This window comes from Siphateles boraxobius, unplaced genomic scaffold (assembly GCF_051911475.1).
Source record: "Siphateles boraxobius isolate OS27281-9 unplaced genomic scaffold, OSU_SipBor_1 8, whole genome shotgun sequence".
Lineage (NCBI taxonomy): Eukaryota > Metazoa > Chordata > Actinopteri > Cypriniformes > Leuciscidae > Siphateles > Siphateles boraxobius.
This window is the reverse complement of record NW_027509208.1, coordinates 31409923-31423853: the sequence shown is the minus strand read 5'-3', so window position 1 is coordinate 31423853 and position 13931 is coordinate 31409923. Positions and strand designations below refer to the sequence as shown.

General features: G+C 37.1%; 1 protein-coding gene across 1 annotated transcript in view; it reads left to right on the top strand.

Moving 5' to 3' along the window:
- Window positions 1-13931, top strand: part of rngtt (RNA guanylyltransferase and 5'-phosphatase) — a 118615-nt gene that overhangs the window by 3861 nt on the left and 100823 nt on the right. Inside the window, exon 5 of the mRNA XM_077219653.1 lies at window positions 10622-10697. Coding sequence (XP_077075768.1) covers window positions 10622-10697 — 76 coding nt within the window. The remainder of the gene's footprint in view (window positions 1-10621; window positions 10698-13931) is intronic.

Here is a 13931-nt window from a genome sequence, read left to right as displayed (position 1 = left end):
CAATCATAGCAGAGTAGACCAATCACAACAGACTGAGGCATCTGACCAATCAGAGCAGAGTAGACCAATCACAACAGACTGAGGCATCTGACCAATCAGAGCAGAGTAGACCAATCACATGTATTGTAGGAGACACTATAGTTTGACACTAAAAGCCACCGGTTCTGGGTGTGTAGTAATTGAATGCGCGTGTCAAAGTGCGAATGACATTTTAGAGTTACTGAAAGTGAAAATGCTGTGCTAAGCTAAGCAACACATTTAGAGCCAGCCAGAATATATTTCATATTTAATATTAAACAGAAATAGAAACCAAGCCCAACAAAAAAATATCCTTTTGCTGGTTGCATCTGGTCATTTGTCGCTCGCTGTCACATAACATTTGTTTAGTACACTTGTTAAACACCCCCCCCCCCCCCTCGAAATAATTTCATTTATACATAATTTAAACATTTAAATGGATTTTATATAATTTTAAATCAACAGGTTTGCTTTTTAATTGTTGTAAATAAATTAAAATCATCAAAGCACAAATAAAACCTCTTTTCTTATTTTTCATTTAGCTAAAATTAATGTGGATTTAATAAGGTCTGCTACGCGTTTAGATCTATGATATGATCAAGGCAAGAATAGATGTATGTACAATGTACAATACAATGAAAGTAAAATTACATTACATGCAGACCTAATGCTTAAATATGTGAAAGAATATGTGAACCATCCAGTCGTGATGCACTGAGCGATGACCTGATGAATGATGCATCATGGGAGATCGGTGACAGATGCAGACTTTATTGAGTCAGTGACACACAGTGAACTCTATGAATAATTCTCATCATTGCTTATGTGCAGCAAATGACTGAGGTGAAATATATATATATATATATATATATATATGAAATACAGAGGTGGCGGAGTGTAACATCTGCAGGCGTTCATATTCCACTCAAATCAAAGTGACTGTGCCAATAACAAGCAGAAGTCACAGTCTGTGCTGAGTGAACTACATGAAAATGACTAATTCATCATTAGATGCTTTACTAAGTTTGGGGTCGGTAAAGTTCTTAATGTTTTTGAAAGAAGTCTTTTCTGCTCATCAAGGCTGCATATATGCTATCAAAAATACAGTCAAGTTCAGTAATATTTAATATTATTTAATAATTATTTTAATAATTATTTAATATTCAGTTGCAATTTAAAATAAATGTTTTTTTTTTTTTTTTAATGTTAATACATTTTAAAATGTATTTTATTCCTGTGAAAGTAAAGCTGAATTTTCAGCATCATTACTCCAGTCTTCAGTGTCACATGATCCTTCAGAAATCATTCTGATACCAGGAGAACATTTCTGATTGCGGGTATTATCAGTGTTGAAAATAGTTCATATTTCTGTGGAAACCATTTTTTTTCAGGATTTCAGGAATAGAAGGTTCACATGAACAGCATTTATTTGAAATAGAAATCGTTTGTAGCATTATTAAATGTCTTTTTGATGTGAACAAAAAACCTTGCTGACCCTAAACAGTAGTTTAAATTCATATTGAAAATTTTTCCATCTCTAAACTTGAGGTTTAGTTTAGTGGTGATCCCTGATAAAGCTCTGTCTGAGTGTGTCCTGTTGGAGGCGCTCTTGAGTTTCTCAGATCCTGCTGAATGAGATGCGAGGCTGAGGATGGAGTATTATGAATGTCATTGTTATCACCACGGCAACAGTGTGATTGACACCGCAGGGAACATGGAAACGGTCATGGAGAGAGTCTGAGCTCAGGGCAGCAGAGGAGCACATGTAAAGCACTAGATTACTCTTATTGCCCGTCTCCGATTGTTAATCAGGTACATTAGCTACACTTACAGCACGGGACATGATGTATTTAACCTGGAATATTCATAATTCGTGTTTGCAAGCACTATAAACAGGCAAAAAATAATCAAATGCTGTAGACTTTGACTGAAGGAGGGAAGGAATATCACAAAGACTGGAAGGTGTCTAAGCTAGGGCTCACGAGGTGATGAAAAGCTCATCATTCATTATAAGTAAATCATTCAGCACAAGTCATCGAAATCAAACTGAAATTGATTTGCGATATAATATCGAATTGTGATATCAAATCAAAGGTTGCGCGCTGTATGTTTCAGTGTGTTTTTTACACATGCGCAGCTTCTAATCGTGTGTTTTCAGATCAGCTTGGTTCACAGTAAATGCTGCTTCTGCAAGCGCTGTGAGTTTAACTAACACACATCTGGGAACTTGTTGTGCACCGGGTACTCTTACTTGCATTCACATTTCCAACATTTTTGTGGACAGAAGTTTACAGCATTTCAGCCAATAATCTGCCATATTAGAAAGATGAATATTTGTATCGTGACTTGTCGTGTTAGTTAGTTCTCATAAAGATTGATCAACCTTAAAAATAAGTGTCTATTAGCAGTAGAGTCTTTGTTCTGTGTATCTGGATGTTTCATTGCAATAGCAATACGAGGCATTTTCATATGAAATGATATATGACGAAATAATCACAATATACACTAATGAACAAAAAAATTACGACCAAACAGGAGAAGCGAATATCAATTAAAATATAAACCATATGGTATACATGCGCTTCTTCAAGAGTGCCAGCCTTGGTCTAGATTCCAGTTCTGCTGACTCTGGACGATTGCAATCAAGGTGCATCTTGGGATGCTTTTAAATCAGAAATTGCGACCGGCTTTTCTTTCCTATTGACGTATACCAAGTGAAACAGCTTAACAGGAGGGGAAAAAGGGACACATGGGACAGGACTTGATTTTATCCATTGGGAATTAATTGTAGTTTGATGTAAGTAGAGGTGCAGAATTACGGATTAGGAGGGGATGTTTTTTTTTTTTTTTTTTAATTGTGCTCACGTATACATCATTTATAATAAACACTGCAGTATTCCAATTCTTAAAAAGTAAGAATTGTCAATTTTGATTTCGTTGTGACTAAACCATATGGAAGGAGTCCATTCTCATTTAAAAAAATATATGAAGTTTAGTTTTGTAAAGAAATGTGAACTTGTATAAAATAATTTTCAGGCATTTAAAGGTGCTTTAAGCCATGTCGGTGACGTCACTTCTTGTTGACGTTCAAAGTATTGTCAAACAAAACGAAGGCTAGCTAGACCCTCCCTCCTCCTCATCCGCGCACTAACCCCCCCTAACCCCCCAAACCCCACCCCCAAATCCTTCTTGTCGGTTATTGGCTGGAACAGTGTGTATGTTTCGTGGTGCGGGTTAGCTCAGTTTGTTTTTGTTGCCGCGTGTGGAGCCTGGGGTGTCTGCAGAGACCGCGTTTTTTTACAGTGTGTTCAGGGGACAGGCAGCTAGCGGATAGATAGGAGATGTTTGCTGTATGTGACAAAAAATGTTTTGGCCTAAAAAATGCGTGACATCACTTATAGCACCTTTAAGCATATAAGCATTTATATCTGAAAGTTTTTAAATCCGTCATGAAAAAAAGGTTGCGCCAGTCTTTTCTTTCCCTATTGTGTCGGATATTAAAGTGAAACAGCTATATTCCATACAAAAAATAAGAAATGCCCATTTAGATTTCATGGTGACTTTCAGCTGGTGAGAAGCATGCTGTCGCGTGTGTGTTTGTGAGTTAGCAGAGGTAATTATTCTCTTAGTTGAGTGATACCACGATGATTTGAGCTTGTGATGAATGAATTTCTGGTTGTTTATTCTCAGGAAAGAACCTCTGGCGTGGTTTCTGGTTTCATCAGTTGTAGGATGGTGTATGTATGTAAAATTGTCACATGACTTCTGAAGCGTTGTGGGAGTGTGAAATGAAGCGTAACCCTGGTGAAGAGTAGCGAGCGCTTAAGTTAGCCAAAGAACTGTTTTCAGCACTTCTCTTAAATGAGAAAGACTTTCATTCTGGAGAAATGTTCTTTATATAAATGTACTGTACGTACTCCCACTTTATATTAGGTGTCTTTAATTACTTTGCACGTTTATTGTTAGGTACAGTGTACCTATTGTGTTCATGTTGTATTGCAAAATGCTAATGAGATGGGATTATTAGATGTAATTACAGAAATTAATTACAGCTGTAATTACATGCAGGTATATCTAAAAAAAAAATATATGTACATGATAAAACATTTGATCAAATGATTAATTTAAATTTTACATAGTAAAGAGTAAATACACTTAATTATCTTTACTAATTGTTGTACTTTTTTCGTTTGCTATTGATTTACATGGAAACAGTTGTTTTTGTTTTGTTTTATGCTGATCTCTCATTGCATTTACACAAACAGCAGAAACCACAAAAACCACACAACCTTGCGCCGTTTTTAAAAAGTTTGAAGATGCAAGCGGTTCACATACACAACTTGACTCTAGCTCAGATTACAAGATATTAGGACCGATTTTGGGCCGATTTCTCCCCTTCCGACAGTCCTAGGTAACGTCCTGATAATCTCGATGGTTCTACGGATTATTTTATCAGATTTTCCTCTGGTGTGTGAGGTGTGTTAAGAGTGATTGAATCTGCTCAGAAGAACGTCGGAAACATGTTGAATATTTTCAATAAAAAATCAGAAATCCTGTTGTGTGTGGGGAACCTCGAGGACAAATGCGCTCTGTAGACTGCCACGTGAAACGAAACAATACTCAATCAGAAAGCGAGCTGACCGAAGCATAACACAACTTCATCCAAACCTTTTTCTTGGATTGGATTGATTGGCACATCCCTGTCAGAAACTGTTTTAGGTGTAGTGTGTGGCTTAAAAAAAAATACTACTGTAAAAACCTGCTTATTGGTTATCTGCAAGCTATTTTTACCATAAACGGCAATTTTAAATGGTTTAACGTGTGTGTCATTTGACTAGATTTGCACTGATGTATCAGACGCTGATATTAATCGGCAGATTTTTGATCAATTGGCATATTGGCTATAACATGAGAAAGGCCAAACGGATGGGTTATTAAGTAACTGAATTAAGGCTTTGAGTTGTATAATGTCTGTTGCATAATCTAACGTTTTTTTTATGGGTAAGATAATTAAATATTTGCTAAAACAAAATGAAATATGTTCAAAATACAGCAGGGCTCGACAATAAAGACTGCCCGGGGCCAGCGTGAACAATGCTCGGGACGATTGACAGAACTCTCACTGTCCTGATCGGCCAGTGCTGCATCTTCACGAAAGGTTTTCCTTTGCATGTTTTTAAGCCTTTTTTTTAACATGTTTTTGAGACGTTTTTGGCGCACTGATCCAAAGTGACCAACCAGAAAATAAAAGCGTTTTAGTGCAAATACTGAATCGAGTTCTCTTTCACTTCTTCTAATTCAAACACAATTATATGAAAATGCCCTTCTTGGATAGTATTAGATTAGTTAGTAGATATTAGCATAGTAGATTGTAAACAGCTGAGAAATAAAACGCATGTGTAACAGTATATTGGATCGGTTCAGCTCTTAAAGTGACAGCAGCCTAATATTCCTGCTGTTGTCTGTTTTAATGTGCAAAAAATTGCTCACTGCTCTTGACTGAATAACTTTTGTAACTTTAATAAGGATTAATGTATATTTAATTTATGCAATGAAGAATATATTTTACATTTGATTACTTTATTTCGGTACCTGAAAACTACTGTTAGACCTACCTGAAAAGCATTATTTCATGTGTGGCTTTGCTCTGTTTTATTTATGTATTATGGTGGCCTGTTGAATGTTAAATGGATCCAATCCATGTTCAATAGAAATGATTTGGTGATATAGCAATAAGCTAGCTAGTATACCGTAATGCATGTGTTTTGGAACATGATCAAAACAACAATCTATTTTATTGTCAAAAGTTAAAATAAGAGAGCAAGTTAAAAATATTGATTTCAGAATTGGCCAATAATTGTTTGTTAAAATCGTTATCAGCCAAAAAATAAAATGAAAATTTTTTGGTGCATCCTTAATTTCTACTGTTAAGTACTGTCAAATTTATAATTATGAGTTACAGACTTTGAATTTCCTTATAAGTTAAAGTGAAAAACCGTTAAAGAGCATTCCCAGAAGTCCCTGCTTTACACATCACATCACATCACATATAATTATATATTTTTTAGATTGTCTAGTTTCTTCTTATTTTTGTAAACAGTAATGTACATAAGGGTGTTTTGTGTTACATTTTAGTTAATGTTTATTGCATTATTTTAGTGTAGTGTGTTACCCTGAAACGTATGAGTATTCACCATGTTTTATGGACAGGCTACTTATGATGAACTATGATGAATTATCATGTGGCTTTATATTTATCCAGTACATTTGCATGTTATTAGTACATTAACTTACAAAGCAGAAGTTAATAGTTCAAGTTAACTGGTACATTAACATTATATCACTTAATGAAATATACGGAAGTTGTAAAATATGCAGATACCAATAAATATGGAATACCTGAAACTGTGAGCTTCTGGGCATTGGCTGTTTTTTACTCTTCAAACGATGTGTCTTTTACAGTCCAGGTGATGAATGTGCATGCAGCTAATGGCAGATCACAGCCCAGTGTCCCCAGTGCTGTTACTTCAACCCTTTCAGTGTGTTTCTGTTGTGTTTGGGAGTTTTCCCAGACCACACCATGATGCTGTAAGCGAAAAACCCTATCTGTAGATGTTCAAGTGTATAAATAATACAGTAAATCCCTACAAAGACCCTCAGACGCCCATTAAAGCCCAGACATCAGTGAGTTGAGCATCTGTGGAGTGGCTTAGACTTCGCTTTTTGCATCAGTGTGGTCTGAAGGGTTTTTTGTTAAATCACTATCTAATGACTGGGACAGCTGTGGGGTTTGATATGAAGTCACACCGATGAGTGTGTGGCATTTGCCGTGTTCGCCTCTGATGAAATCTTTATTTTTCTATCGCCAGAGGATATAATCCCAGAAATACCAATACAGCTGCACCCATGTGAGAACGCTTTGATAAGAAATCTCATTTAGTGATACTTTGTCGAGTCATTGTAAGTATAAATATGATGTTCATGTGAAGGCAGGCTGATCAAGAACTAATAGACATTACGCTTGGTTGAATCTGTTCATTTTGCCATCATTTGACATTTGGCTAGCGTCCACTTTTGAAAAAAGAAAACATTTCCCGTTGCCTATGATTTACTAATAAAGACACTTTATCAGGGTCTGTAGATAATATGATAAATTCTTGTCCACTTGTACGGATGAACGGACAGTGTCACTCACAGGGGAATGTATAAAGATGGTGTATGTCTTATTGGAAACATTATTGTTTCATAAGGGCACATCTGTATGTTATTATTCGAATTTTTTAACCAAAATGTAATAACTCACGCCACCTCTGAAACGACTCTTATTTTCATCTAACCTTTCCTAGACTGTCATGGCTATTTTCTGAACCCCTTGAGTTCTGTGTTAAATAAAACTTTGACTGCTGCGATTTAGATCCGTTTCATTAACTATACTGCAACCCCACCGTGACATTACGTTGATTTCTGCATAAATTAGTCTGTTTTGTTTTTGAGTCACAACATTAGACTAAGATCATATGCTCCAACAATGTACACGCATTGTTTTTACATCCTTATTGAACACACGCTTATACATTCACAATGTATATTGGTGAAAAATAACTAACATTCAGAAGTTTCGGGGTCAGTAACATTTTATACATTTTTTTGAAAGTCAACGTCACCGAAGCTGCATTTATTTGATCAATAATACAGTAAAAACTGTATATTATGAAATATTATTACAATTTAGAATAACTATATTCTATGGGAATCTATTGTAAAATGTATTCCTGTGATCAAAGCTGAATTTTCAGCATCATTACTCCAGTCTTCAGTGTCACATGATCATTCGGAAATCATTCCAATATGATGATTTGCTGCTCAAGAAACATTTCTGATTATCATCAATGGTGAAAATATTTGTGCCGCTTCATATTTTTGTCATTCTTTGATGAATAGAAAGAACATTGTAACATTATAAAAGTCTTTACTCTCACTTTAGTATTTCATTAACTTTTAGTATTAACTTTTGAATGGTAGTGTATGTGAACCCTTAAATTTAATAAACGGTTGACCATCTTTTGATAGCAATAACCTCCACCAAGCATTTCCTGTAATTGCTGCTCAGACTTTGAGGTGACTCACAGCTGGTCACCTGTTTTATTGCAAACCTTATAACCAAAGCTGGGTTGAGTTCAGGAGTCTCTGACCTTTTCAAGAGTCCCTCCATCACATGCAGTGCCTTGACAAATGCTACACACAAACAGAACAACACAGTATGACCCATCTGATGTTATATTTGGTTTCCCCCCGGTAATAAAGAAGGGAGTTGAGGCCTGGCTGTCATTACTGGATATCTCAAATGTTGCACCTAGGGTTATTATAGTTAACTAAACAATTCTACCATAAAATAAACTTGAACTGAAAGAAAACAATAAATAAAACCTATTTTATTTCAGCTAGTAGTCAAACACACCCGGCTGTGAATCAGTCTAACAACGAGCAGCAGATTTCATAAAATGTTGTGCATCAAATCCTTTAATAACTTTTTAACATAGTCGCAATTTGGCTGACAAGCCTGTACATTTACACTCTGGCAAATGAAATTTGAATCTCACTTTAGGAATAAAGAATGAATATGGGCTCAGTTTAGAGGTTCAATTGAGAAAAACCCTAGAGCAAAAAAATCTGTCTATGTACTAGTCAAGTCACATTTATTTATATAGCGCTTTTTACAATACAGATTGTTTCAAAGCAGCTTTACAGAGATAACAGGAATGTCCTCCTCTGGCCAACGAACCAACAGTGTATGATTATGATTCAGGCAGCCAAATCTGGCAGTCCTTTGTCAGAATTTGTCCTCTGCATTTATCTAGGTTAGTGCACACACACACACACACACACACACACACACACACACACACACACACACACACACACACACACACACACACACACACACACACACACACACACACACTGCAAACCGTGGACACATCTGGAGCAGTGGGTTGCCATTATTTCTGTGGATTTGAAGGACAAAAAAGTCTATTAGTCAAATTCATCTTTAACTTTATGTTGTGTTTTCTCTGTTTTGGTCATTGACTCCCGCACAACATACAAATGTAGGTAACTATAACTGTACAAAAGCGCACAGAAAGAACTTACTGTTGATCTGCACTGTTTTTTATTTTATCTAAACAACTGTGTAAATTAACTTTTTTTTCTGGTACCTCTCATTCTTCTGCCCTCTCCTTCGAAATGATTTTGTGGGCAGTATTAGCCACACACTGCGTCGTCATCTTTTTTAGAAACTTTTTTACTACGGTTGGCAACCAGCATTAAGCCCCCAATATACTTAAAATCGAAGAATTAACTGGTGTGAAAACACTTCAAACTAAATCAGGCCTAAAGGAAGTTTGTTTGAAGGTTTTTTCTGAGTTTGAAGTTGCCAAAGCAAACTTAAACCCCTTTGAACTACCATTGGTCAGTGGTGAGGATGATGTAATCGGTGGGAGTGGCTCTGGTGCTCCGCCTCTTCTGAGGTGTAAATCTTCAGACCTGAGTGATAACATGAACACACTGGAGAGCCGCTTTATAGTTGGGACTAAAGTTTTAATTATAATTGAAAGCAATGATAATTGAAAGTTTAATACTGTAAACCTGCTTCTTCTAAACAATCTATTGTATAAAGTGCTATATAATAAACGTGACTTGACTGGAGTACCGAATTTCTTTGATCAGATGCTTTCTTAACTGCTGTTTTCTCACTGATGTTATATTTGTTGAGTTTATTGTATTATTGAGAGTAAAGTGCTCAGCACTTAATAACATATTCATCTAAATTACACTCTTAGCAGAGTAAGCTAGGCGTTGGGATGTTTGCTAACTGTATATCGCTGAAAAGTTATTTCTAACATCCTTTTTCCCTAAAGTTAAGAATGAAAAATAATTTCTAATTTCTATGTAAGTATATAGGGACCTTTAATATGTCATACCGCCACCTGGCGCTGGATTAATTACAATATTATTGTATGTTAAGTATTAATACAATATCAGTATTTCACTTTTTAAGTATATCAGCCAGTACCAAGATATTGTGAAGCCCCTACTATGTTCATGTGCATTAGATGGATGGCTATGGCCTTTGCATCTCACTGTTTTTCATTACTATGTTGGATCATTACCCTGTCACAAAAATGGCAAACTCAAAACAAAAGGCCAGCTCTATGAAAGAAGTACTCGTAAAGCCCGTCTCTCGCCACATCCCGCTGATGACTGTAATTATCTTAATAAGTTCACAGCTATTTTCAAGCTGCGGCTGGCTTGAGCAGAGTTCAGCGCTCAGTGCTGCATATTTAATATGTGTATCAATGAAGAGGAGAGCAATCCTCTCAAAATGAGGGGCTTTGTTTTGTCATCAATTACCACTGCATCTTTCCAAAGGCCAGTGTCTAGATCCGCCCCTGCACACAGACTGCATAAATAACCAAAAATGATGACATTGATTCCAGTGAAGGATGAAAATCGTTCATGTGCCCAGAAATGATTGGTTTGGCAGGTGGGTGGTCTGTGTGATTCAGTTTTGTTTAAGTCACTTGTTGTGTTCTGTCTCCCGCAGGCGTTCACTGCACACATGGCTTCAACCGCACGGGCTTCTTAATATGTGCCTACCTGGTGGAGAAAATGGACTGGAGGTTAGAAAACACACACGAGCACGCACCTAATGAACACATGTAGACTGGCCACATGTAGAATGAACCTTTTTTGCTGACCAGCAAATTATATTTATTAAGTATCAATAAATAAATACCCTCATCAGTTAATTATTAGACAGACTAATTCAAACCGTAACTAAAAGAACAGATTCATGAGGATCATTTGTTTGTGCATCAGACTTCATGCTGTGTGTTTGTTTTTCTGTGCAGCCCACGAGGACGACATGACAGAAAGACATTTTCTTGCCACACATTTTTTTCTCTCATCACATTTAATACAGACTGCAAACTTACACATCACACTAAATATAATTGTCTCGTGTCTACGCAATAAAATGTAAGGGTAGACCTGCCGCAGCCTAAAATGTACCCACATTCATCTGGTGCTAGATGTTAATTTCAACCATTTAAAGTTTGGGGTCATTTAAGATTTAAAAATAAATAAATAAATAAATACTCAACAAGCGCAATTTGAATGATCGAAAATGTCTGACATTTTTAATGGTACAAATGATTTCTATTAATGCTTCTCTTTAATAATAAACTTTCTATACATGAAATAATCCTGAGAAACAAAAATAAAAAACAGTCATGGTTTCTACAGAAATATGAAATGTTTCTTGAGCATCAAATCATAATATTAGAATGTTTTCTGAATGATCATGTGACACTGAAGACTGGAGTAATAATACTCTCACAGAAATATATGACATTTTAAAATAATATAATTAATGCTTTAAAATAATGTAATAAATATGGACATGGTGAGCATAAAATTCTTTTTTCAAATATTAAAAGTATGTAGTGTATATGTTAATATATATTCTATATATTATATAAGCACGTAGTAATTTCTGCGTACGGTCCAGTATACATGAATGTCAGTCATGTGACCTCTTACGTCATCCGCTCTTTTTCCAGTTGACTGCCGCCATCTTGAGTACCTGACAAGCATTAGCTATCTAGCTTGCTACGATTTAGAGCTTCATATGGATACAGTAAATGGCTACGAAAGACAACATTTCGCACCTAGATTACCATGAAAAGAAACATTACTTTAAAAAAATATCATCGTTAGGGTGTGATCCTTACGCGATACCTGATGCGTAGTAGCTACTTCCAGCCTTGACATTTGACAAGCAGATTTTCTCTCAATTTTCTCTGTTTGTTTCACTTTATACATAACCAACTTTCTTTATGTAAACCTTGTGTGTATTTGACAGTATTAGCGCAATAAGATTAGAAAGATAACTTGGTTCAGTAACCTGTCGCTGTTGTTAGACGGGCTTAGTGCACGTGCGCTTCGGGTGTCTGCGCTCAGAAAAGCGCACGTTAGAGCCGCGCATCAACACGTGAATGACTTGTTTAACCAGCAAGGCTTTAAAGCACATGCAAATAGTTAACTTTTGTAAACTGCAGTGTCCCTTCCTCTGCGTTAACATTTGATGTGAATATACGTCGCGTTGTAGCCTATGCTGAGACGGAGGCGCCAGAAATGCAACTGATAAAATGCACAATATAACGTTTCGACATTTCTTCAAAAGCAGATCATGGAGATATTATCGTGATATCGCACACCCCTAAGCTAGCGTTAGCTCATTAACAGCAATATATTTACATCCACTCACAACAGACAAAATGAACACTGCACAGAGAGTTTGCACACACAATTATAACATAAAAGCAAGCAGCTACTGCGTGCATGGTCTGGCATGATATGACTGAATGCGTGCAAAGTGCGCTCCCTTAATTCCTAAAAAGCTGACATCAGTTCATCGTAATCTCACATATCTCTGATATTATCAATGAAGCTGACTGCACAATAAATCTTTCATAATATATACACTTTGTTTGTTATAGTTAGAAGATTTGCCAGCATGCAGAATTCAGCTCTGAACAAAAAGTCAGTTTTGAGCGAAGAGGGGAGTCTATCTTAAATGCTTCTGATTGGCCTTTGCGTTCAAGAAATCAACACATATGTCTGTGATTGGCTAAATCGCTCAACACTGCAAACATGTTATAAAAAGAGAACTCTGGCCTGTAAATCGTTTCTATTTTGTAATGTACAAAAATGTATTAGTTTTTATATATTTTATTCATAGATAACGTTGTTTCTAGTTTGGGGGAGTCCCGCCAATCGTTTATTCTCCGCAACCAGCACACACAGACTGAGTGCATTACCGCCCGCGCTCGCACTCGGCCATAAAATCTAGTCCCGCACCGCACTCTTTTGCGTTGGGAGTGCACGTCTCTAGACCAAGGGCCCGACCCCGAGGATAGTGACAGGAAATATCGGGTCGGGCCAGGTCAAGTTCGGGCTCGGGCAGATAATCTAAGCTCTAGTTCCTTTGTGACTGAGGTTTCGATCTTGCCGAATCAGGTACTCAAAATGTCGGAAGACAAGTTTTAGAAGCGAGTGACGTCAGTGAGGAGACGTTGGTGACATCATCTGATATTCATGTATATGAGCTCTGCTTGCGGTCCAAGTAAACACTCAGAGTGTGTACTGGACACAGCAATAACAGTCAGCATCCCGAGGCAGTGCTCACAACTTGGTCCCTAAAGGGGGTTGTGTGAACTTTGGGCACGTCCCCGGGCAGGGGTCTCAGGAGCACGTGGGAGTATGCCGGACCAAACTCAAGGTGTAACCGTCTCTGAGGACGCCATGTGACCCAGGAGCCTTTGCAAAGGGTTTCAGTGGAACAGCTGTTTTCCCCTGAACGTCTTCAGGGAGTTCAGCATTGACTGACTGCTCGTTCGTGAGATGCGCTGTCATGTCGACTCCATCCCGGGAAAAGAGATGCACTGCACTGGGTAGAGTTTGCTCTTTTCCCAGTTGACCTGAAGCCCTAAACGGCTGAGGTGCCTGAACACCAGGGGCATCATATATAAAACTTCATGTAGATTTCATCCTAAAGGTGTGCTTACACAAGATTCAGATTTATAAAATCTGCACCCAAAAATAACCATATATGAAGTTTTACTATGCATACCCTCATTTGCATATCATCTCTATATGCTGCTGTGTGGCTGGTAACTCTATGATGATTGAAATCACCAAATTACCTTAAATAATTACTTAACAAACTGCAAAATGATATTTTCTACTTAATTTATTTCATGCACGGATTGCTTTTGACAGCTCTGCACGAGCTCGTGGCGCCATCTGCGGGACAGTGAGCCCGGGTTCAAAGCCTCAAAAACAAGCGCTGA